Source organism: Alexandromys fortis, unplaced genomic scaffold (assembly GCF_014885135.2).
Source record: "Alexandromys fortis isolate MF-2015 unplaced genomic scaffold, M_Fortis_MF-2015_v1.1 scaffold_420, whole genome shotgun sequence".
NCBI classification, from domain to species: domain Eukaryota; kingdom Metazoa; phylum Chordata; class Mammalia; order Rodentia; family Cricetidae; genus Alexandromys; species Alexandromys fortis.
Window position 1 is genome coordinate 215,085 of NW_026068289.1, and position 22,292 is coordinate 237,376.

General features: G+C 47.0%; 2 protein-coding genes across 4 annotated transcripts in view; one reads left to right on the forward strand and one right to left on the reverse strand.

Moving 5' to 3' along the window:
* LOC126494850 (H-2 class II histocompatibility antigen, E-D beta chain-like) overlaps positions 1-13,178 on the forward strand; it is a 65,588-nt gene extending 52,410 nt beyond the window's left edge. For all 3 annotated transcript variants that reach the window (XM_050132297.1, XM_050132296.1, XM_050132295.1), the window contains exons 2-5: positions 8,915-9,181; positions 10,800-11,081; positions 11,798-11,908; positions 12,372-13,178. In XM_050132297.1, coding sequence (XP_049988254.1) covers positions 8,915-9,181; positions 10,800-11,081; positions 11,798-11,908; positions 12,372-12,385 — 674 coding nt within the window. In that variant the 3' untranslated portion in view covers positions 12,386-13,178. The remainder of the gene's footprint in view (positions 1-8,914; positions 9,182-10,799; positions 11,082-11,797; positions 11,909-12,371) is intronic.
* A 1,449-nt stretch (positions 13,179-14,627) lies between these two features.
* LOC126494852 (H-2 class II histocompatibility antigen, E-U alpha chain) lies at positions 14,628-19,509 on the reverse strand. Its single transcript, XM_050132299.1, has 5 exons — positions 19,397-19,509; positions 16,930-17,175; positions 16,220-16,501; positions 15,523-15,691; positions 14,628-14,951 (listed from the first exon to the last, which is right to left on the reverse strand). The coding sequence occupies exons 1-4, from the start codon at positions 19,476-19,478 to the stop codon at positions 15,534-15,536; spliced, it is 768 nt and encodes a 255-aa protein (XP_049988256.1). The 5' UTR covers positions 19,479-19,509; the 3' UTR covers positions 14,628-14,951; positions 15,523-15,533.
* Between the last annotated feature and the right edge of the window lie 2,783 nt (positions 19,510-22,292).

Sequence of the window (22,292 nt, forward strand, 5' to 3'; positions counted from 1 at the left end):
TCCAGGTTCTGGCTAAGACAAACAATGCTGCTATGAACATAGTTGAGCACATGCCCTCGTGGTGCGATTGAGCATTCTTTGGATATGTACCCAAAAGTGGTATTACTGGGTCTTGAGGAAGGTTGTTTCCTCATTTTCTGAGAAATCCTTTTTAATTGTGTGTGTACACACGAGTGAAGGTGCTGATAGAGCTTAGAAGAGAACCTCGAATCCCCTGAAGTTGGAGTTACAGGCCGTCAGGAGCTACCTGACTTGGTAGGGTATAGGAGCCAAACCTGGGTCCTCTGTAACAAGTGCTTTTAACCCTGAGCTGCCTCTCAGCTCCTGACACATCAGTGTGCGTGCAGTGGGGACTCCTCATATGTCAGTGTGTGCAGTGGGGACTCCTCATATGTCAGTGTGTGCAGTGGGGACTCCTCATATGTCGGTGTGTGTGCAGTGGTGACCCCTGACTTGTGCAGTGGCTGGCCATCATACTAAGCATCCCATCTTCCCATGCACCAGGCATTTATACATGGAATCCCTTACTCTTCCAGCCATATTTATGTGCTCTGTAGATTGTTCTAACTCCGTAATAACCCCACCATGCTGCAGAGAAGCAAGAATGGCTCTGGGACTTCCTGTGGGTCTCCTTCCAGCTTAGTCACTACCTTCCTCTGCCACCCCAGGCTCTAGTGACCACCAGCTTAGTCACCTACCTTCCTCTGCCACCCCAGGCTCTAGTGACCACCTCTGCTTTGGTCCTCGTCCAGGTCGAATTTCAGGTCACAAGTAGGTGGGAATATGTCGCATTTGTCTTTCTGAGTCTGGTCCATTTCCTTTGGCTTCCCGCTGCATCCAGGTTGTTCCCAGCGATGGGGCCTCTTTCCCTTCGTGACCGAGTAGGATTCCACTGTGCACACACTTCCTTTACCCATTCGCCCTTGGGTAGGCATCTCTGCCGGCTGCACTCTTCTCTATGGGGAGTAGCACTGTGGCAAACGGGGACTCAGATTTCTTTTGGGTACAAAGATTTCATCTTCGGGCTGATACCTACAAGTGTTTGGGTTTTATGGGGAACCTCCAACTGTTCGCCATGATGTCTGTACTAATTTTTATTTCCTCCATCCTCACCAGCAATTATTAATTTTTGCTGAGTCACCCTACCTGCAGTGACAATGCTTCCCTGTCATTTTGCTTTGCACTTTCTTCATGGTTAGTGAAACTGAGTATTTCTCAAACACTTATTGGCCATTTGAACATTATGTCTTGTTCTGAGAGCTCTCTTTATAGCTCCCTTTCCAGTGTTTTAATAGGCTTATTTGGGTTTCATCTAAAAAAGATTGTTTTATGGGCAGTCATGGTGCACACCTTTAACCTCAGCACTCCGGAGGCAGAGACAGGTGGATCTCTGTGGTTTTAAAGGACAGCCTGTTGCAGAATATTATTTTAACTCAGCAAGGATGTGCTACATTTGTTTATGCTGAAGAATATTGTTTTAACTATGTAAACATGTGTTACATTTGTTTTGCTGTGATTATTTTAACTGTGTAAAGGCGTGTTACTTTTGTTGATGCTGCGTTTGTTTAATTAGGAAAAGATGTGTTGCATCTGTTTCACCTTGCCTGCCTAAGGCACCTGATTGGTCCAATAAAGAGCTGAATGGCCAATAGCTGGGCAGAGAAAGGAAAGGCAGTGCTGGCAGGCAGAGAATAAATAGGAGGAGAACTCTAGGCTTGAGAGAGAGAAGAGGAAGGAGAAGAAGGAGGAAAAGAAATGAGGGACCCAGCCAAAGCAAGAAGCCAGACAAATGCCAGTCAGACTTAGAGAATCGGTGAAAGTAAGATATACAGAAGTAAGGAAGGTAGATAAGAGAAAGTTAATTTAAGTTAGAAGAGCTAGCCAGAAACGAGCCTCAACTAGGCAGAGCATGGAAACTAATAAGTCTCTATCATGATTTGGAAACTTGTTGCTGGCCCAAAAGAAAAGGCCTGGTACAGCATCTTGGTCTACAAAGAGAATTCCAGGACAGCCGGAGATAGAGAAACCCTGTCAAAAACAAAATTGTTTTATATTTATGGGTGGCTTAATTGTATGTATGCCCATGCAGCATGAGACTGCAGTGCCGATAGAGGCCAGAAGATGGCACTGAATCCTCAAGAACTGGAATTGCAGCCAGCTGTGAGCGGCCCTGTGGGTGCTGGGATTGGAACCCTAGCTCGAAGTCATAAGAGCAGCAGTGCTCCTCACCGCCGAGCCACCTCTCCACTCCCGGGATTGGTCTATAGAGTTCGCTGTTGACAAGTTCATTACCGCTACAGAAAGGGCTGCTGCCTCCTGTGTGCCGCACCTTCACTGAGTGTATCAGGTCCAACAGCTTTTGGGTGGATTACTTAGGCTTTCCTGTGACGTCATGCTTGCAAACATGAATAACTTCCTTCCGATTTGGATCCTACTGATTCTTAGTGTTTAATAGCCCTTCCAAAGGCTTCCAGTCAGGCACTGAGCCAGAGCCGTGAGTGTGGAGGGCCTGTGTCTTCCCAGATCCAGGAAGAAATGACTGTAGCTCCACCCACTCACACATGACTGTGGGTTTTTACATATTGCCGTTATCATTTTGATGTATGTTCCTTCCATACCTAATTTTTTTGAGTTTTCTTCCCATAAGCAGTATGAATTGTGTCAGAACCTTTCCTGGCGTGTTGTTTATGTTTCTACACCTTCGTCCTGTTGGCCTGCTCTCCACGCTCATTTGCATATGTCAGACCACCCTTGCATCTGGAAAATGAATCCGACTTGGGCATGACCTATGAACTTTTGATGTGAGGTTGAATTTGATTTACTAGAGTTTTACTGGAAATTTTGGCACCTTTGTTCATAAAGCCTGCACCTCTGGTTTATTTGTGATTGGATCGTCGTCGCTTTGTTTCAGGGAATTCTGACCTAACGAAAGGTTAGGCAAAGCTGTATCCATTCCAGTTTTCTGAAGAGCGTAACTACAATGGGAATTAATTCTCCAAAAGTCTCGTGGACTCTGCCAGTACCTTAAAGACCTGGACTCTCATTATCGGCCCATTTTGTTTCCATCTGTCTTCTTGGCTCAGTTACTGTGAGCTGTGCTTGTCCAGGGGTCTATCCCTCTGTTCCAGGCATGCCCAGTGTTTGACATAGTCTCCTTCAAGGCAGTGTGTCATGGCCCTTGTATTGGACAGCTAACTGACATCACCCCCTTCTTAGTCTCGAATTGTACTGACTTGGAATTTCTCTTTTTTGTTTCTCTGTTAGACTAGATAAGGATTTTTCAGTCTTGATGATCCCTTTAAAGCTGGCTCTCTGCTCCACTGATCACTTCTGCCATATATCTTTGCTTTACCTTATTAAATTATGATCTGTACCATTTCTTATCTTCTTGGATTTCAGGTCTGGGTTACTCTTGCTCTTCTAACTCCTTCAGGTGCATTGGCTTTTATTGCTGTTTATTGTTTTATATAATTTTATTTTTAATTATTGCATTTATTACTAAAAAAAATAGGTTTCCTTTAGCCAAACAAAGAATAACTAAACAAATTCAAAATGGCACCGTTGTAAGAAAACAGTGCAGAAGTGGCGACCACCATAGCAGGTGGAGTAAGCCTGACTCAGGATAGGGGGTTGTGCAGGGGAAGGACTGTTCTGGAGAACGGAAATCACCAGAAAGAGGCAGGGCAGGCAGGAGAGGGAAACGGGGTTGAACATGGTTGAAGTAAGGCTATATTTGACTAACGATGTCTGTATGAAACCCACACCTTTGAACAATAAACATACTCTAGTGTATAACTCTAAAAACAACAAAAAACTCCCCAAACTTCCTGTCCGTATAGCTTTTGCTGATACCCACAGAAGATATTTTGTGTGGTTATTTTTGCTTCTTTCTGGAAAGTTCTTTATTTTCCTTCTTAGTTTCTTCAATTACATATTGCTTATTTAGGGACGTGTGTAATCCACCCCTGGTTCTACTGTTTCCACTTTCCTAATTGTTTTTATTGTAGTTTTACTTTATTCTGGGCTGGGATGATGGATGATGCATTTGACATAATTTTGATGCAAGTAATAAATTTTGATGCAAAATTTATTGAGCCCTCATTTACGGCTCTCCATGTTCTCTGTCCTCGGGAGTGTGCACATGTTGCTAGGACAGCTGTGTGCCCTGCTGCCCCTGGATGGTGTTCTGTGACTTCCGTCAGGCCCATTGACTGTGCCCTCTAGTTAAACTCAGTAGTTTCCTTGATGATCCTCTGTTCCTAGAGGAGAATGGCATGTTGACAACCCTATTTATTAATGTATTTCTAATTTAGATCTATTTCTCTCTTTAGATCTATTAATATTTGATTTCTATATTATGGTGTTCCCCTATCTGGTTCATGATACGTGCCTATTTATATCTAATAAGCCACTTTGTTAAATGTATCATTGTGTCAATATGCAACGACCTTCTTTGTTTTTTTTTTTTTCACTTTTCAAAATGTAACGTCTGCTTGACCAGGCAAAGTACTGTTACTTTGTCTCACTTTTATTTTCCATCTGTGTGATGTGTCTTCCCAGCCTTCATTCCTAGAGTCTATGTAACCTGTTTGTAAACGTGATGAGTTTCTTGTACCCAGTACATAGTTGAGTCTTATTTTTCCTATTCTTTCAGCCAGTAAATATTAGTTGATTGATGGATTTAATTCATTTGTATTTAAAGTTATTTTTTATTACATTTCCTTCCCTTCCTTCTTCTCCCTCCTTTTTTTTTTTTCCTTGCTGTATGCACAGAGGTCAGAGGACAACTTTCAGGGGTAAGTTCTCTCTTTCCACCATGTGGGTTTCATCAGGCTTGCTGGCAGGTGCTGTTCCTCGCTGTTGCTCTCTGTCATTCGGTGTTACTCAGTTACTCACTGTTATTCAGTGTTACTCACTGAGCCTTCTCCCCCGCCCTTTATTTAAGGTTCTTATCATAAGGTAGGAACGTCGTTCTGTAAATTTCATTATGTTCTTTGTGCTTTCTATTTTTGTTTCTTTCTAGTTCTCTTAATGTTTTTTAAACAAGGACAGTCTTTCTGTATATAATAGTCTTAGTCAACAGGGAGCTTTTTTTTTTCAATAATTTTTCCTATTCTCTTCAAGCCTATAAGGGTTTTTCCAGGAAATCTGATATAAGTCTAAGGGGCATTTATTTTATGTAAATTGGTAGTTGTCTCTTGTTTTAAGAACAGTTCTCTCTGTCTCTCTGTGTCTGTTTGTCTCTCTCTGATTTGGTCTCTGTCTCCATTTCCCCTACCACCACGTGTGTGTGTGTGTGTGTATGTGTGTGTGTGTGTGTGTGTGCGCGCGCGCGCGCGTGCGCATGTGTCCCACAGTATTCCCTCTCTCCTGGTGACTCAGCCCCATCTTTGAGAGTGCTGTATTAGTCTATGTTTTCTGGTACTTCCAACAATCTTGTTTGGGTATGATATGCTTCAGTGAGGGACTATTTTGGCGAGAGCTAGTGGAGATTCTTTGAGCTTCTTTTATTTGAATGTACCTTGTAATTGTGTCATTATTTTGAATTCCCAGACACTCCATATGCTTCCATCAGAGATCTGCCTATGGAGAATTGTGATTTTAGAGGTGTTGCGTTTCCTTTACTGGCTCTTGTGCTCTTTCTCTGGTGCGTGTACAACCAGTGTAACATTTGCTTCTTCCAGTGTTACTGGATTTTGTAATAAGTTGTTTTTCTCATTTAAATAGGTGTTGTACTTTGAGTGTAATTGGCCCCCATAAGCTCATAGGAAGTGACACCATCAGGAGGCATAGCTTTGTTGGAGGAAGTTTGTCACTATGGGGGTGACCTTTGAGGTCTCCTATGCTCAAGCTATACTCAGTGAGACAGACCACCTACCCTTGCCTGTTGGCCAATATGTAGGACTCTCAGCTCCAACACCTTGTCCTCCTGCACACTGCTGTGTCCCACCATGATGATAATGGACTGAACCTCTGAACTGTAAGCCATCCAATTTCATGTTTTCCTTTATAGGAGTTGCTGTGGTCATGGTGTCTCTTCACAGCAATAGAACACTAAGACAGTAGGCATTAGAAAGTCAGGGCAGTGGATGTTTGGAGCTTGGTTACAGTAGAACTCAAAAGTGTACTCGGTGCAGTTTCCCCATCTTTGATTAAGACAGCATTGTCTGCATGCACTGTGCTGCCTGAGTTTATGTCAGCTTGACACAGGCTGGAGTTCTCAGAGAGGAAGGAACCTCGAATGAGAAAATGCCTCCATAAGATTGGGCTAAAGGCAAGTCTGTAGAATATTAGTGAATGATTGGAAAAGGCCCCTCCCATTGTGAGTGGTGCCATCCCTGGGCTGGTGGTCCTGGGTTCTGTAAGAAAGCAGGCTGGACAAGCCATGAGGGACAAGTCAGTAGGCAGCTCCCTCCATGGCCTCTTCATCAGCTCCTGCCTCCTAGGTTCCTGCCTTGTTTGAGTTCCTGTCCTGACTTCCCACAAAGATGAACAGAGGTGTGGAAACATAAGCCAAATAAACCTTTTCCTTACCACATTGCTTTGGTCATGGTGTTTCATCACCGCAGTAAAAACCTTCAGGGATTCATAAAGGTTTACAACTTTATAGTGGATGTTGGCATCCATGGTTGTGTGCCTGAGACTATTCAAGAGTCCAGCCCTGATGGCAGCGTGGGGTAGGATATGAAGAACACTGAGCTGAAGCCTCTCTGCACAGGCACAGCAACACCAAGGCATGTGACACCAGTGGTCCTACCCTCAAGACACAGCAGCCTCTCCCGAGAATGCTCAGGATGGATGCAGGAGACAAGGGGCCTAAAGGTTGAGTGGCTACAATGGTAGAAATATGAATGGGATTTCCCTAGGTCCTGAGAACTGAACACAGCTGGTCTCATGGTTCTGGGGTCTGTGGCATCAGTAACCACAGGCTTAAGGCTGTGGGGCACAGGGGAGAGGAGAGGACTTCCCTGTGTACTTCATCATGTAGCTGCCATTGGTACTGAGGTTTGTGGTACTCTTAGCAACATTGGTGGCGTTATCTACTCAGATGGTCTGTCTCTGTAGATCTGAAGGGACAAGCTAATTGTTATCAGGGGTTTGGGCACCAGAAGCTGTGGCCTGGAGTCCTAAGGTGTGAAGACCTTTGCTGAGTTGCTTAGGCCATAGCTAGACAATTTTAGGCTTGTGGCATGGTTATCCACACTCTAGAGATGCAGAAAGTGGAAGAGACTTTATTTAAGCCCCTCAGGCTAAGCACAGTAGTGCAGAGACTTGGGGCTTTTCTGCCATCCTGGAACTATAGAATATGGAAATGAATGTCTGTGTAAACTGGGTGGTGGGGTTGCACACCTTTAATCCCAGCACTTGGGAAGCAGAGGCAGACAGATTTCTCTGAGTTCAAGGCCAGCCTGGTCTACAGAGTGAGTTCCAGGGTAAACAGGGATGACTACACAGGATAACTGCACAGGATGACTGCACAGGATGACTGCACGGGATAACTGCACAGGATGACTGCACGGGATGACTGCACGGGATGTAGACAGAGGGGTGATTGCACAGGGTGTCTGCACAGGGTGACTGCACAGGGTGACTGCACAGGGTGACTGCACAGGGTGACTGCACAGGGTGTCTGCACAGGATGACTGCACAGGATGTCTGCACAGGGTGACTGCACAGGGTGTCTGCACAGGGTGACTGCACAGGGTGTCTGCACAGGATGTAGACAGAGGGATGACTGCACAGGATGACTGCACAGGATGTCTGCACAGGGTGTCTGCACAGGATGTAGACAGAGGGGTGACTGCACGGGATGACTGCACAGGGTGACTGCACAGGGTGACTGCACAGGATGTAGACAGAGGGGTGACTGCACAGGATGACTGCACAGGGTGATGGCACAGGGATATTTGCAGACAAGAACTGCCTGTTGTTTCCTTCTGTGCTGGTGTTACCATCCCACCCGCTCATGGTCCCAGGGATCTGCCTCTACAACAGCTAGCGGATCCATTTACATATCTGAAAAGCCACCCCTAGTGTCCTCCTGTGTCGTGTCATTAGCATCTGCCTTGTTATTCTGCCTCTCTTTGAATTTTCTCATCCTTAGATAATTTCATCACTTACACAATTTTTAGCTCCAAGAGCAGAAAGGAGATTGAGTTTTCCCTCGTAGGATTCCCAGGGTCAGCAAGGCCTGCCACAAGGCCAATACTCAGGGTTGTTTTATAGATGATTCTAGGTGGGTGCTATTTCAGGTGAGGGTGAAGACCTGTGGGCATGAGAAGGGGCAGCAGGTGGTTGAGAAGGGGGTCCCTGTCCCACGTGGTTTTTGTGATGTTTAGTTTTAGCTATCAACTTGACACAACTCGAATTAAATCACATGGGAAGAGCATCTTAATGAGGAATTATCTATATCAGGATAGCCCATGGATATGTCTGTGAGAAACTGTTTTGATTGTTACCTGATGTAGGCAGACTCAGTCCACTGTGGGTGGCACCATTCCCTAGGTGGGGGCCCTGAAGATAGGGGTATCAGAGAGGAGGAAGCTAGATGAGAGACGTGAGGATCCACGTGCTTATTCTTTCTCTGACCCTCCCTGTGGACAAGAAGCTGTAAGTTCTCGCCTTGGCTTGCTGTCAGTCGTAGACTATACCCTGAAATTATCATCCAAACAATCCCTTTCTTGGCTATGTTATCTTTGTCAGGATATTTTATTGCAACAGCAATAACGAAACCCAATAGTTTCCATCTGCTTCAGTTGTTCAAGATGGACTCGTGGTGGCGTAGTTAGGAATTAGAGGGTACAGGAGGCGAGTTCCTTGCAGGCGTCAAAGTTCCCTTCGCTGACCTCCCGGTTTGGGACGTTGCTTGAGTCTCCTCCCACACAGCCTGTAATAGTGTGTCCTGTGCCCACAGCACATTTCCTGCTGCAGCTGAAGGGTGAGTGTCATTACCTCAACGGGACGGAGCGCATGAGGACTGTGACCAGATTCATCTATAACCAGGAAGAGTTTGCACGCTTTGACAGTGACTTTGGGAAGTTCCTGGCAGTGACGGAGCTGGGGAAGCCCATAGCTGAGGACTTGAATAGCCAGAAGGATGTCCTGGACAATTATCGGGCCTTAGTGGACAAGTGCAGAAATAACTACCAACTTGTTGATTGGTTCCTGTTGAACTTAAAAGGTAAACATTGGGCTGGAGGTGCACAGGTGAAAGTGTGTGTGTGTGTGTGTGTGTGTGTGTGTGAGAGAGAGAGAGAGAGAGAGAGAGAGAGAGAGAGAGAGAGAGAGAGAGACTCTGAAACCTTTTTGGTCAAAAGGTCCTCCAGCGGCAGCAGAGAGTTCAAGGTTCAGGTCATGTTCTGTTCTCACAGTTCTCAGTCCTCATGGTGGGCGGCTCACAGAAGCCTGCCACTCCAGCCCCAGGGGATCTGAGTCTCTCTACTGCCCCCATGAGTATTGCACACACACATACACACACACACGTGTGCATGCACGCACACAAACACAAACACATACTCACACACTCATGTACACACATAATTAAAAATATAAATAAAGACTTTGTTTTTTTTTTTCTTGGCATATGTATTTTTACATCATTGAAATGGTTAGACAGGCTAGAGAGACGGCTCAGGGGTTAAGAGCACTTGCTGCTCTTCCAGAGGACCCAGGTTCAAGTTTCCAGCACCCAAACTAGGTAGCTCACTCACAACTGCCTGTAGCTCCAGCTCCAGGGCCTGCGCCCTCTTCTGTCCTCCATTTGTGGCATTCACACACAAACACACATATAAAGAAATGAAGATAAATCTTTTCAATGATGCGAAGCTGGCTCTTAGGCACAATTTTGTTCCTAATGCACTGTGCTGCTGTTTTATGTAGTACCGCTCATAACGAAGTTGCGGCAGATTCTTCTTCGGGTGAGGCGGGTTAGCACACACTCAATTTGTTAGACTGTTGTTGTTTTTTTTTTTTTTTGTGTGTGTGTTGCCAAATATTTCAGAACAAAACAGACACAAATGTGCAAAAGAGAGAGATTCGTGGTGGAGGGTCAGCGATGGGAAAATAGCGGGACAGAGGAGAACAGAATGTACTATGTACCTGTATGAAATTGTGTAAGGACAAGTTTAATTATGTAAAAGTAGAACTAAAATGTAAAAATTATAAAAAGAAATACCTCTCCTTTATTTTTAATGCCCATTTCTTTCATTTCTGTGTTTCTATTACATGGTTCACACTGGCAGGGAAAGTCCATTCCTTCTCTAAGGGTGGGGGTTTGAAAGAAAACGACCCCCCCAAAGGGACTATTAGGAGGTGTGGCATTGTTGAAGTAGGTGTGGCCTTGTTGGAGGAAGTGCATCATTGTGGTCTCTCTTGCTCAAGCATCACTCAGTGCCACACCACTTCCTGTTGCCTGCCAGATCCAGGACACTCGGCTGCTTCTCCAGCTGCATGTCTGCCTGCACGCTGGCATGTCCACCATGATGATAATGGACTGACCCTCTGAATTGTAAGCCACCTGAATTAGACGTTTCCCTTTACAAAGGTTGCCATGGTAATGGTTTCTCTTCACGGCAATAGTAGTCCTAGCTAAAACACTGAGCTTCACCCGCCGTCCACAGCTCTGGTTTCCAGCGTTTTCCTCAGTGGTTTGCAGGCTCTCCCATCCACATTTTAACTAGGCCTGATGCTGCTTAGCTTGTTGAAAATATAAGTTGTTTTATTTTTAATTACACGTGTGTGTGCATGTGAGTGCGGTGCAACATTCACGTGACTTATTCTCACCTCCCCTTCTCCTCTAGCTGAGCCCCAGGTGACTGTGTATTCGGCAAAGATGCAGCCCCTGGAGCACCACAACCTCCTGGTCTGCTCTGTAAGCAGCTTCTATCCCGGCCAGATTGAAATCAGATGGTTCCGGAATGGCCAGGAAGAGAAGGCTGGGGTCGTGACCACGGGCCTGATCCAGAATGGGGACTGGACCTTCCAGACCCTGGTGATGCTGGAGACGGTTCCTCAGAGTGGAGAGGTTTACACCTGCCAGGTGGAGCATCCCAGCCTGACCAGCCCTGCCAGAGTGGTGTGGAGTGAGTAGGAAGCTCCTGATCCAGCGAATCCCCGCCCACCCGGGAGGGGCGTGGCTTACCTCTGCCTGTCAGCTCTCTCTGGCCCCAAGAATCCCTGCCCACCAGAAAGGGGGAATGGCTTATTCCACAGAGAAAGATGTGTAGAATTCCAAGTTACTGGCTTTTACTCCTCGCCTAGTTCCATCTCTACAACCACATACGGGCTGATTAAGTCGGGAGCTATGTAGTAATGTTCCCAAATATAAAGTCATTGAAAAACAAAACATTTAGATAGGCTGGGTGAAGATGTGTCAGTGATGACAGATGTCCCCAGTACAGCACACAGCATGAGTTAGGTTCTCTGGCAAGAATCAGAGAAAAGTGTACCTCTAAGGTTTAGACCACAACTCCAGAAAGGAACTGAAATTAGATACACCTTCTCCGGACAGCATTATTAAGAGTAAAGTGGAACCCGGGCAACACTACGCAGCCACCAGCTGCTGCTAGGAGAAATGACGTCGTGAGTTTCGTTATAAGGGATAGTGTAGATTTATAAAGCAACACCAGATAGTCGCATTCCCATCCATAGCTGCAGCTAGTCTTCCACTGTTTCGTGTGATTCTGAAATATCTTCCCAGAAGCGGCCGGTTCTAGCTCCCCTAGTGCTCCGAATATCAGGACCTCAATGAGGGGTGTTGAATTTGAGATTAAAAGTCCACACCTGGCTTCCTCCTCAGGGGCTCAGTCCGCGTCGGCACGGAAGAAGATGCTGAGTGGAGTTGTGGTCTTGGTGCTGGGTCTGCTGTCCCTCCCAGGGGGGCTGTTCGTCTACTCAAGGAACCTGAGAGGTGCGGAGCTGGTGGGGCCAACTTTCTCCGTAGCATTTCAGGGGAGAGTCGTGGCTTCGCTAAGGTTAGTTACCAGGGAGTCGGTAGAGCCTCTGTGAAGACGGCCGTCCCCCAGGTGAGCTCAAAGTCTAAGCAGCTTCCGAACGCACCTCTCTGTGGGTGCTGGAGAGCAACCCAAGGAGCAGTGGCTTGCAGATAAGAGAAAGACTGACAGACAGAGAACAGGCTGAGAAACGCACAGGGGAAGGAAAAGCCGCTAGGCCCTGCCAGGGTCCGGCCAGGCGGTTTGCACTGAGCCTTGTTCCCTGCGCTTACTGAAGGCCTGGACTCTGAAGCAGCTTTGGCTGGGGCCTGAGAAGTTCTCTTTGCTCACGACCACACTGTCAGGGAAGCCTGTGGGGAGGAGGAGAGAAGCCACTGCAGAGTTGGGTCTGAAAATGCCACTGTCCCCTGTGCTCTGCAGGACTCCGGAGCTGAGCTGAGGTGATAAGGCTGAAGGAAGGAGCTCTCCTGTCTCCATGTCTGAAATCATGTCCTGCCTGCTCGAGTTCCTCCATTGACAGTGCTCCACCAGGACCTGCCTCCTCCTGGCTCTGGACCCTGCAGATTGTTCTCCCTGATGGCCTGCCCATCCCGTGTGTGGGCCTGCAGTCCCTGGAGAGACGTCCCCTCCTCTCCCCTGTTCTGCCACCTTATATTCCCCTGCCCTTTGTCTGGTGCTGTAACACGAAATCTAATTGTTCTTAATAATAATAATAAAAAAAAAACCTAGAGTCGGATATAAGGGTTAATGCTGGAAGATCAGAGAAGCAGACCAGCCAGTCACTAGAGAGTTCTTACCTCTACCAATGTTCAGACCAAAGGGCGATCCTGTCTCTACGAAACCTCAGACTGAATCCTCAGACTGAACCCTCAGCCTGCACTGAGCTCCTGTCTCCTCCTGCCTTATATTCCTCTCTCTGCCCAGCCATATCCCTCCTGTCTCCACCTCCCTAGTGCTGGGATTTAAGACATGGAATCCCAAATGCTGGGATCACCTTTGTGTGAGCTCTGTTTCTCTTTTAGACAGATTCAATCTCAAGTAGCCCAGGATGGCCTTAAACTCACAGAGATCCATCTGTCCCCTGAGTCCTGGGATTAAAGGTGTGCACCACCACTGCCTGGCCTGCATGGCTGACTAGTGTGGCTAGCTCTGCATTCAGGTGCTAGTCAGGCAAACTTTGTTACAACACAAACGAAATATCACCATACTTTTGTCTGTTATTTCTTTTCTTCTTAAGTATCTGGTTATATCAAAAAGGAACCAATTAAATTTTGTATTCTTTGAAATACTAATACCTTTTGTTTATTTATTTTGCCATTTTTTTTCACTGCCCAACACCATAATGCCACAGTGTGCCCTAGGTGCCAAGTGGGGAAGCATCGAGTGTTCTGTGCCTGTGTCTGATGGGAAAAGCAGGACAGCTGGCTTTCCCCAGATCAAATAAATTTCTTTTTATTACAGATTTCATAAGATAGCAGTTATTTCAAAAAAAAGAAAAAGAAAAAGAAAAACCTTTAAATCCAAATGTTAAGTTCTCACACAATTCATTTTCTGAGTCTATCCAGACGATCAAGTGCTTTTCCCCATTTTTCAGTTAGTGTGGACTGCGTTCACTGATTCAGTTAGCGTGGACAGCGTTCACTGATTCAGTTACTGTGGACTGTGTTCACTGATCCAGTTAGCGTGGACTGCGTTCACTGATTCAGTTAGCGTGGACAGTGTTCACTGATTCAGTTACTGTGGACTGCGTTCACTGATTCAGTTACTGTGGACTGTGTTCACTGATTCAGTTAGCGTGGACTGCGTTCACTGATTCTGTTAGCGTGGACTGCGTTCACTGATTCAGTTAGCGTGGACTGCGTTCACTGATTCAGTTAGCGTGGACTGCGTTCACTGATTCAGTTAGCGTGGACTGCGTTCACTGATTCTGTTAATGTGACCCAAGTATCAATTCTGAATCTCTTCTTTAAAATAATTACTTGGGGCGCTTAGACACAAGTATGTCATATTTATATGTTTACATCATTTCCACCCATCCCTCTCTCCTCCAGCTCCTTCCATGATCCCTCAAACACTTCCTCTCACTTCTAGAATCCATGACTTTCTTTATACACACATGCATGTGCATACATACACACGCAGGCACGTACACACACAGGCACATACACACGCATGCATGTACACACACAGGCACATACGCACGCATGCACGTACACATGCAGGCACATATGCATGCATGCACATATACACGCAGGCACATACACACGCAGGCATATATAAATGCATGCATGTGCACATAGATACACACTGAGTCCAGTTAGTGCTGACCTTATTTGCATACTGAATCTCTTTAAACTTTCTTTGAGAATGTCATACGTGTATAAAATGGGTGGAGGCAGGGAAGCTCCCTACAGATCTCCCCACACTGATCCTGAGTTTGTAGCACAGCAGCCCTGCTCTGAGGTTTGTCAGGCGAGGACTCATCTTCAAACAATAGCATCTGTATCCCTGGTGAACCTGGGGTTTCTGATTAATCCCAGAGCTCATGAAGGTATTCCACGTTCAGACTTGGAGGGAGCACACAGATTAATCGGGCCCCTCCTCTCCACCAAGAACTTGATCAGACATGAAAAGCACCTCACAACCCATCCAAGATGTTTATTATTTGTAGGGGAAAAAACACAGTTTGGAGAAACAGCAAGCTGTAAGAGAGCAGAAGATACTTCCATGCAGTGCTCTGAGAGTTCCACAGCAGAGGAAGAACGTCATGATATTTGTCAGGGAATTAGGTGGTGACTGCAAAGGATGGAAGATAGAAAACACAGGAAGGAGGCAGAGAACCCCAGCTACACATCAGACCAGAGAACCTGCAGCCATTGTCGAGGTTTAAGGCCGGAGACTGCAGAAGGTGCGAGTCTCCGCTGAGGTGAACAGCTGAGAAAAGGGGCTCAGCCGATGTCACAGCAAGTTTCCTCGTTCTGCTTCTGTTAAAGGCATCGCCTGTGGTGGAACACACACGGTTACCAGGGAGTCAGCTTCCTTCCTTGCCCCCTTGATCATTTGACGCTGCGGAAGTCCTTAAGTGTAGATTTGGGTTCCCAACATGAACTGCTAACCCTATTTTGCACAAAGGTCATCATGCCTTGCCTCTTCCTAGATCCCCCTAGAAGCATCTTTCATACTAAAGGATCAATACCAGTCATTGACTCAAGAGATTTCCAGTTCATGCCACGGATCCAAGAGGCTAACTCCAAAGACTTCTGACTCTGGCAGCATGGCTGCTGCCTTGGAACACCGAGTTCAGAAGTGCCTGAGTCTGGGAACTAACTTCCCCAAGTCACCAGGTCACTGTGTTCTCAGTGAGTCAATGGTCTTGGGAGCTGAAGAAAATTTCCAAGACTCAAAATGTGATCCAGGAACACCCACAAAAGGGATTGTGGATCCTGGAGGTTTGCGATATCAGCCAATGCTAAGGCTTGATCCCTTCCAACAAAAGGCTCCATCACCCCCCATATACTAACTTCCCTCCAATACCCTCACATCTGTGCGAGTCCGACTGCACATAACCCACCTCCAGCCGTCTCACAGGGCTCCTTGGCGGCGGTCTGCAGCATTCCGTCTTTGCATACCCTTGATGATGAAGACAACCCCGGCAATGATGCCCACAAGACCCAAAAACAGTCCGAGAGCACACACCACGTTCTCTTTAGTTTCTGGGAGGAGGGTTTGCTCTTCAAATTCTGGGCAAAAAAAAAAAAAAATAAAGCAAAGTAGCTGTCAATTACTGTGGTAGGGAACAGCAGTGGTGACCAGGGTAATAAAGAGAATGCGCTCTGAGGGTGGGGGGGGTGGCTCCGCAGTTAAGACAACTGGCTGCTCTTGCAGGGGACCTGGGTTTCTGTCCCAGATTCCATACGGCAGCTAACAACTGTCCATAGCTTCAGTTGGAGAGAATCTGACCTCCGAGGGCACCAGACACAAACATGATACACAGACATACACACAGGCAAACACCCATACAAGTGATTTTTTTTAGGTGGAGGAGTCCTGTTAATGAGAGAAGAGAAGGGTATACATTGTAATCAAAGTTGTGAAACACTGAACTCTTAGTTTGTGGTGCTGGGAATTGAACTTGAGGCCCACACATAAGAAGCGAACACTGTACCACTGAGCTATTCCCATCCCTACACTGAGAGTGCTAAGGGTCCAGAACCCAGCATCACCATCACCACAGGATGTCTTAACGTGAACCAACCGATGTGCCGTACCCCAGTGCTTGAGCAGAGGCTCCTCCAAACCCCAGTGCTCCACCCTGCAGTCATAGTAATCGTCCGTGGAGGGCAGGAAGGTCAGATAGTAGAACTTGCGGAAGAGGTGATCATCCCTGGGTAGGAAGACGGTTTCTGACACGCCTGTGGTGACAGGCTGTCCGTTCCGAAGCCAGGTGACATTGACCACCGGAGGGGAGAACTTGTCGACGAAGCAGATGAGGATGTTGGGCTCCCCCAGGCTCGCTGGACTGTTGGTGAGCACAGTCACCTCTGGGGACACTGTGGGGGACACAACACAAATCAGCTTTCTGTCCCTCAGCGTGTTCCCCTCCTTTCCACCACTCTGGCGCATGGTACAATTCTACCTCAGGACTCTGAAGCTGTGCCCTGAGGAGTCATGCCAGCCAATACCGAGCTCCATCATTTAGGAGTCAGCATTGTGGTGTGATACCCACCCACGCCCACCCCCAACCTGTTTCTAACTTCCTCTGTGTAGATTAGGGCAATGACTTCATGAGAGACAGTGGGTGAATAAGCCAAGACCAGAACAGAAAAGCCCTGAGGGTCGAACATCTTTGAGCCTGTAGCCTGAGGATTGGGTTTGCTGAGCTGAGCAAGCTTAGGTCTCAGCGAGCTTAGGGAGAGAGATATTCAGAGCATCTGTCTTAAAGCTAGGAGGAGGAGGGATGCAGAGGAGAAGGGAGTACCATTGGTGGCTGGAGTGTGGTTGGAACGCTTTATCATGATTTCCAGGTTAGCTTTGTCCACAGCTAGGTTGGCCAATGCACCCTGAGCTTCGAAACTGGCAAACTGTCCGAATTCTTTAAGTCTCCAGATGGTCTCCGACTTTCCAGTATCCACGTGGAAAATCTCATCACCGTCAAAGTCAAACATAAACTCTCCTTTGTCGTCTGGGGAAAGATAGAACTCCGCCTGGATGATCCTGTGCTCCTCTGAAAAGAAAGGAAAGGAAGTTAGGGAGGGAGATGGAAGAGGGAGCCAGAGAACCCATGTGTGTGCGTAGGAGGGGATCAATGGGGGCTGGCACACGTAGAATAGCAGAGGAAAGGTTGGGGTTTAGGAGACAAGGTCTGGGTGATGGACGTCCATGCTGAGCAAAGCAGGGAGGTGAGAAAGAAGGGAGCTGTCTCAAAGAGGGTGAATGGATGAGGGAGACAAGGCACAGCCTTCTTCGTCAACCCACCAGTCAAGTTTGTGTTGTCCTCGTGTGCCTGCGTATGAGGTTACCCATGGAAGCATGAGCCACCAACCAGTGGCCACCCCCAACACACACACACACACACACCAAAAGAAAACTAACTCCTAACTCTTCCTCAGCAGCTGTCAGCTGCAAACAACTCCTAGGCGAGGGGCGGGGCCTCCAGAGCCCCTCCCAATCCGGGCTGGATTGTTTAACTGGTTTGGGCAGGTAACCACAGCCACGGCAAGTTCATTCAAGTAAGCAACACTCCTCACACCTGAAAGACAGGGTCTCACGGGGCTCTCCCCATCCTCTGGCTCTTAGGTTCTTTCTGCCCTCTCTTCTACAAAGTTCCCTGAGCCTTGAGGGAGAGGCAGGTTGATTCAGAAGACAGTTTTGAGTGGACATCTAATGACCTCAGGACTTTAGAAATCTAGCAGCATTGCATAAGAAAGAAAGTTCCTGGCTCCCTGCTGTGTGGACGTAAATCACTCAGGTGGCACACCAGCCACCAGCGGCTCTCCCCCTGGCGCTGTGCTCTCTGAAGGGAGAAGAGTATTTGAAAGGATTCATTAGGAACTCTGGAACTAAGCACAGCGCGACACCTGATCCCTTTCCCTACCCTGTAATGGGAGCAAATCACTATCTACTCAGTATTTGAGCTTCCAATCGCAGCTCTGCTGGAGTCCCGCTCCACCAGGATTGGTTTGAGACAAAAACTTTCTTAGCACCTCCTCAGGCCTCTAACAAGCACTGCTGACAGTTTGTGGACAGAAACTGCTCTAAGCCCCACAGACTAGACCCTTAGAGATGTAAGTGGAGCCTGAGGTGCCCAGGAGGTTGGGACAGAGAACTTGCAACGTTGTGAGGTCACTCCAAAGCTTCCTCAGCGAGAAGGGGCATCCCTGGGTTGACCTTGAAACTTGACCTTTATCTAAACACCACTTAGGGTGTGACTAAGCTTTTGTGAGACTCGGTCTATTATGATTGACAAGGAGAATAACCAACCGTGAGAGAGATGAGGAGACCACTGCTTCTCTGCTGTCTTTAGGAGTAAGGGGACCGATTTTAATTTGACCCAGGGACTTATTTTACAGTGGCCTCTCTGCACAAACATATATTCTAGATGCCCCTTCCATCCAGCCACACCCACACAGGAAGAGCATCTGCCTTCCTAGTCCCTGGGCAATAGAAGCCCAAGCGGCTGCTGCACGGCTGAGGTGAGACTCCACCTGACTTAGTTCTTTCCGGCCTAAAGCCATGGACAGTGTCCCCTGGATGCAGAGCCCTGCTCAGAGCAGGTGTCTGCACCAGCACACAGTATTTCCTCTGAGACGATGATAGAATCCGCTGTGTAGTCTCCGCTGGCTCAAGCCGCTACTCTACGTGTAACTCACTAGTGGTGACCTCTGACCTTGCAGCCTCTGCTGTGTCACACCAAGGGGTGGGCGTTGCCACCACTGCCCCAAGGGTCAATCAGTTAAACACACTTGCCTGCCCATCCTATGGGGTCAATTTGGCAGTGCCTGTGGTTAAATACAGCAGGACCGACATGGGGAAAACAAGCTGCTGGGTGTGCAGCCAAGAGCAGCTCTAAGGGCTTCTCAGGGATGCTTTTCCACTTAATCTCCACACATTGTGTAGCACTTCTAACTATTAATTTTCTCTAAAAAATTAAAGCCCAGATATATGCCCTTATTGGTGCCTTTTAAAAATGACTTCTCCATCACCCCAAAGTCTGGCCTCTGCCATGATGGCTGGCGGTCCTCAGCAATGCATGCCTCGGCTTGTCTTGCTCGACAAAGTCTGCCCTACTCCACGTAGGAAGGAAGGATTTCCCCTGAACTATAGCTGTGTTATAACCTTCAGATTCAGACCCACAGGACGCTCGTCACTCTTGCTCTTCAGCTCAAACGTTGTCTTGCAAATGCTCGCTGTCTACCGTCCCTGGCTCTGCTTTGCTTAGCACTTACCTTTGATAGCCCATGACTTCTGGGGGCTCATCAGGGCAGCCATGAAGAAAAGTCTTAACACCAGGGCCCTGCCTGTGGCCATTTTCTTCTTGCTGTTTGGTGGGGTCAGAAGAGGTCACAGACTGAGGCAGAATTAACAAGAAGGGAAAGGGAGTAAAAGCCAAGCACTTCAGTTTCAGCCAATCAGAAAAGTCATTCAGGTTGACACATCTGTTGCTAGGCAAAGAATTCTAGCCAATAGGTTCTACGCAATCCACTATTTAATAACACATTCTCTACGTATGATTTCAAGAAATGAGTCTCTTCAAGAAGAAACTTCTTAATTTATTCAGAAAGGGAGTCTTTAGACAAACTGAACAAAAAAATTTCAAGACTTTGAGAATGTTGGTCAAACTTACTTTTCTATCCCAAGTTAAGTTCCGTCTAAAATACATTAGTGAAGACAGAATAAATTTAAAAATCACTAACATGAAAACATAGAGTGTATCTATGAGTGTGGCAGCTGGGCTGGATTGGTTGTTTAATGTCAGACTGCTTAGGGAAGGTCTTCCACACTTCCACACTGTGGTGGGTCCTATCTAGCCATACAAAGACCCCCACAGATCAAAGGCAGCCACCCTCTGACTGCTGATGGTCTGATCATGCCAGACACTTTGGGCATGTGGGTTTAACTCCCAGGTCACTATGAGGAGACCCATAGTGCAGTTCTGTCCACTGAGTGTTAGGTATCCATTTCCTGAAGGCAGGAGCGTCCCACGGGATCATTCCAGACCGAGAGGCTGATGCTACAATGCTATAATATAGGTCGGCCCCTTTTCAGAGCCAAATCCAAACACAATTTTTGCATCTATCTTTTGCTAGCTTCTGCAATGCCATCCTCTTGGCAAGTGTGTAGTAAGTTTAAAGAATTTCCAAATACACAGTGCCACTCAGCAACTTAGGATGCTGCCAAGTTCCCGGCTGCTGGTTGGTTCTGCTCAGGAGATCATTAAACTCAGACTTCAGAGAATGACTTTGAGTTCCCATTCTCTGTGATGGGAGGAAGTTTAGAAACAGAATTTAGAAATAGATTTGAACATTGTCTGTGGTTTCCTGTTCTCCCAACTCTAGATTCTCATGTGTCTGAGGGGATTTCTGGAGTAACCTGAATGACTTTCCTTGGTGACATTAAACTGTGGTGAGCCACCAGTCATAGCCCCTTCAGGAACAGAATGGAATATATTCCAAGAAGCGACCCTAAGGCTGGGGGAGCATTGGTCAGGGTGGACTTCTAGCTTAGAGAGGTCAGAGGCCTCTGGGGAGTCCCACTGATGTCAGTTCCAACAGAACCCACGGGACACAAAGGAACAAGTACTGAGGATGTCACCCATCTGATGCCCATGTCCAAGCCTGTGACAGCTTGCCCACTGCATGACACAGCTCCATCGTACTCTCTACCACCCAGACCACAAAGTTTGGGCCACACACAAAAATGTGTGTTGAGAAAACAGAGAGTGGAAAAACTCACATTGCCACACGTTCCCCAAGGGCTGAGCAGGGCCTCAGAGGCAAAGGGGACTCAGATGAAGATTACCAAATGTGTGTGGATATATTTATATTCCAGCTACAGGTCTGTCTGTCTGTCTGTCTGTCTTCACTCTCCCACCCGGATTGCCCATAGTTCCCAGCATCGGAGTCCTTCCACACTGGACCCAGATCAGTTCTGAAGCTTCAGTACATTTTAGGGATCTGCAAACCCTGGCTTCCATTTTAGCATCCCTTCCCTGATCGCCCTCTGCACCCTGAGCTGCTCAGGATCACACCCAGGTCTGCTTTTCCATTGCCTTAGATTGTCGTGGCTACTGGGGTCTCTCGTGACTCTGTAAATTTAAGGACTGATTTCTATAGTTATTTAGAACTATAGAACAATCTCATGGTTGTTTTGGTGGAAATGGCATGAATCATTAAATTGTCTTCAGTAGAATAACATTTTGACAATATTAATTCTTCGAAACAACGAACACAGCAAGGGTTTTCATTTCTGTATCTTCTTCGGTTTATTTTTCTTTTCATTATTTTTTTTGAGTACTACGGATTAAATTTGGGGCCTCGTCTCATGCAGGGATGTGCTCCTCCACTAAATTAACCCCAGCATAAAACTGTAGTATAATCCTGAGACAGGGTCTCAGCTAGGCTGGCCTAGGACTCACGCTGCAGCACTGGCCAACTTTGAACTTGTGGTTCATCACACTGAGACAGGGATACAGGGCACCAGCAAGTCTGACTTCTTCAATTTTTTTCATCAGTATTTTTTTTTTTTAAGTTTGCTTCAAATTGGGACCATCAAGGGTTGAATTCCTTTCATGATTTCTTTCTTAGAAACCCTGTTGCCAGTGTGCAGGAGTAGCTATTGGTTTTGCCTGTTGATTTTATGTCCTGAACGTTAGTGGGTTTATCGGTTATGGGGGTCTGTAGGCAGAGTCAGGTTTTCCTGTTTAGAATGGAATTAGACCCAGACACAGTGTGTTAAATCCACATAGATTCATGAAACTAAACAGCTGCCAACTACTTCCTATCCCGGCGATATGAGTTAAATAGGGGAGTATAGCCTCGGAGATGTCATTTTCCTTCCTCCCTGTTCACTGCTGCACTTTGTACGCATTTGCAAGGAAGTTTCACCCTAATATTGAGAATACAGCGTCCCTCATACTTCAGCCTCCTGCACCTGCAGCCCTACGTGAACCTTCCAGGCCACCCACTGACCTTGGATGCTCTTGACTCCTCCAAAGCCCTTGAGCTGTTGGAGGACTCACGCCTCCGTGACCTACTCTTGGAGTCTGGGCTGACTCTGAGAGAAGAGCTGGTCATTTTTGAGGCGTGTTTTAAGAATCCCGGGCAAGGAAACATGGCAGCAGCT

Coding starts and splice junctions, on each gene's coding strand:
- LOC126494852 (XM_050132299.1), bottom strand. CDS start 19,478: ATGGCCACAGGCAGGGCCCTGGTGTTAAGACTTTTCTTCATGGCTGCC. Junction 17,176..19,396: donor GAAGTCATGGGCTATCAAAG/GTAAGTGCTAAG, acceptor CTTTCTTTTCAG/AGGAGCACAGGATCATCCAG. Junction 16,502..16,929: donor CCACACTCCAGCCACCAATG/GTACTCCCTTCT, acceptor TGTCCCCCACAG/TGTCCCCAGAGGTGACTGTG.